Source organism: Morone saxatilis, unplaced genomic scaffold (assembly GCF_004916995.1).
Source record: "Morone saxatilis isolate NCDOM2014 unplaced genomic scaffold, NCSU_SB_2.0 Contig9, whole genome shotgun sequence".
Lineage (NCBI taxonomy): Eukaryota > Metazoa > Chordata > Actinopteri > Moronidae > Morone > Morone saxatilis.
The window spans coordinates 5727066-5728417 of record NW_023340268.1 but is presented as its reverse complement, the minus strand read 5'-3'; the positions used below and the strand labels follow the sequence as shown (position 1 = coordinate 5728417).

The 1352-nt window shown below is 41.7% G+C and overlaps 1 protein-coding gene across 3 annotated transcripts in view; it reads left to right on the top strand.

The window, feature by feature from the left end:
* The first annotated feature begins 556 nt into the window (after positions 1-556).
* LOC118343012 (UPF0500 protein C1orf216 homolog) overlaps positions 557-1352 on the top strand; it is a 3661-nt gene continuing 2865 nt past the window's right edge. The window contains exon 1 of one of the 3 annotated variants that reach the window (XM_035681720.1): positions 557-701. Coding sequence is in view for 2 of the 3 variants with exons in the window: in XM_035681718.1 (XP_035537611.1) it covers positions 1044-1159 (116 nt within the window). In the remaining variant the exon portion in view is untranslated. The other 2 variants (XM_035681719.1, XM_035681718.1) reach the window with 2 other exon arrangements.

Sequence of the window (1352 nt, the reverse complement as noted above, 5' to 3'; positions counted from 1 at the left end):
TGATTTAAAGGGGTTCATTAATGTTATTTGTCAACACCTTTAACTCGTCCACAAGTGGGAACAAATCCTCTACATTAATAAACACGTAAAGATGTCCTTATAGCTGTGTACACTGATTTTATTGTGTGTCGTAATGTATTTATTAAAAGTTAGTGTCCTGCTTATGAATGATAAACGGGTAAAAGTAAAGTGTTACCTAAAAAAGAAATGAACTTTTCAACCACATAGTCCCCAGTCGTAACCGCTTTAGGTGTTGTATTATGAGTTATGATGTTTGCCATAGGGCTGAATGAACTCAGCCCAGGATGTCACTGTAAGCATGTAATAGAGTTAACACCATGCCGTCATGTGGCTGTTGGGCCTGTTGCTGCACATTCAAAAAGAAACCCCATTACAGTAAAATAACAAAGAGCTCACAGTAACATTACAGCACTCTCTGTCCTCACATTGTCCCTCTCCATTCTCCACAGCTTCCCTTCTCCTCCTGCCCCAGCCCAGTTTAGGAAATGAAGTGTTATTAGTCAGCCAGTCCTTCTCTTTTTTCCCTTCCCAGAACCACAGTGGCAGGCAGCGAGAGGATGGGAGGAGGAGGAGAGAGGAAGAGGAAGATAAACATCACATAGGAGGGTCGGAGGAGGGGGGAAAAAATTGGGAGGGCGCAGTGTCCAGCTTCTCCACCGAACAGCAAACCAACAAGAAAGGTAAGAACAAACCAGAACCTCCATGCAAATGCACTCAGGCGGACCTGTGTCAGTCATTTGACTTATAGAGCCAGCAGATAGGAGATGAAAGGAAAGGTCTGAGCGGGTTTTTACTGAGAGGGGATAGAGAGGAGACAGCACTGACATGGGGTGAGCGTTACATAACGCCCGACGTACATGAAATATTCCTCTTTTTTCTGCATTTTTATCTCATTCCACTACGTCAAGAGGACGTTTTGAGTCTTTTTTAACCTTAATGGCTCGCTGTAGAAGGATTAGGATGTAAAACTGTCGTGTTTTGGGTGTTTTTTAAAGCCTTATATTCATGACTAAGCCGTAAATATGCAGCCACTGAGCGCCATTGGTCGCATTTTTTGTGTTTGCTGCCGTCGTCCGTGCAAAGGCAGGCATCTTTACGTACAGATAAGAGACATCCACCCAGCAGCTGGATTATTTTGGTATTATTTTTCTATTTCTTTCCTCGCGTACTGATGTTTTTGCATGGGTAATGTGCTGATACATTAACAGATATCCATCCGCATCATTCTCAGCCACTGTAGATTATTTTTTTTACTTTTAAAATTCAGCTCTGGAGGGATAAATATGGCGATTTGTTTTTTGTTTTTTACATTAATAATCAGTTTTTTTTTT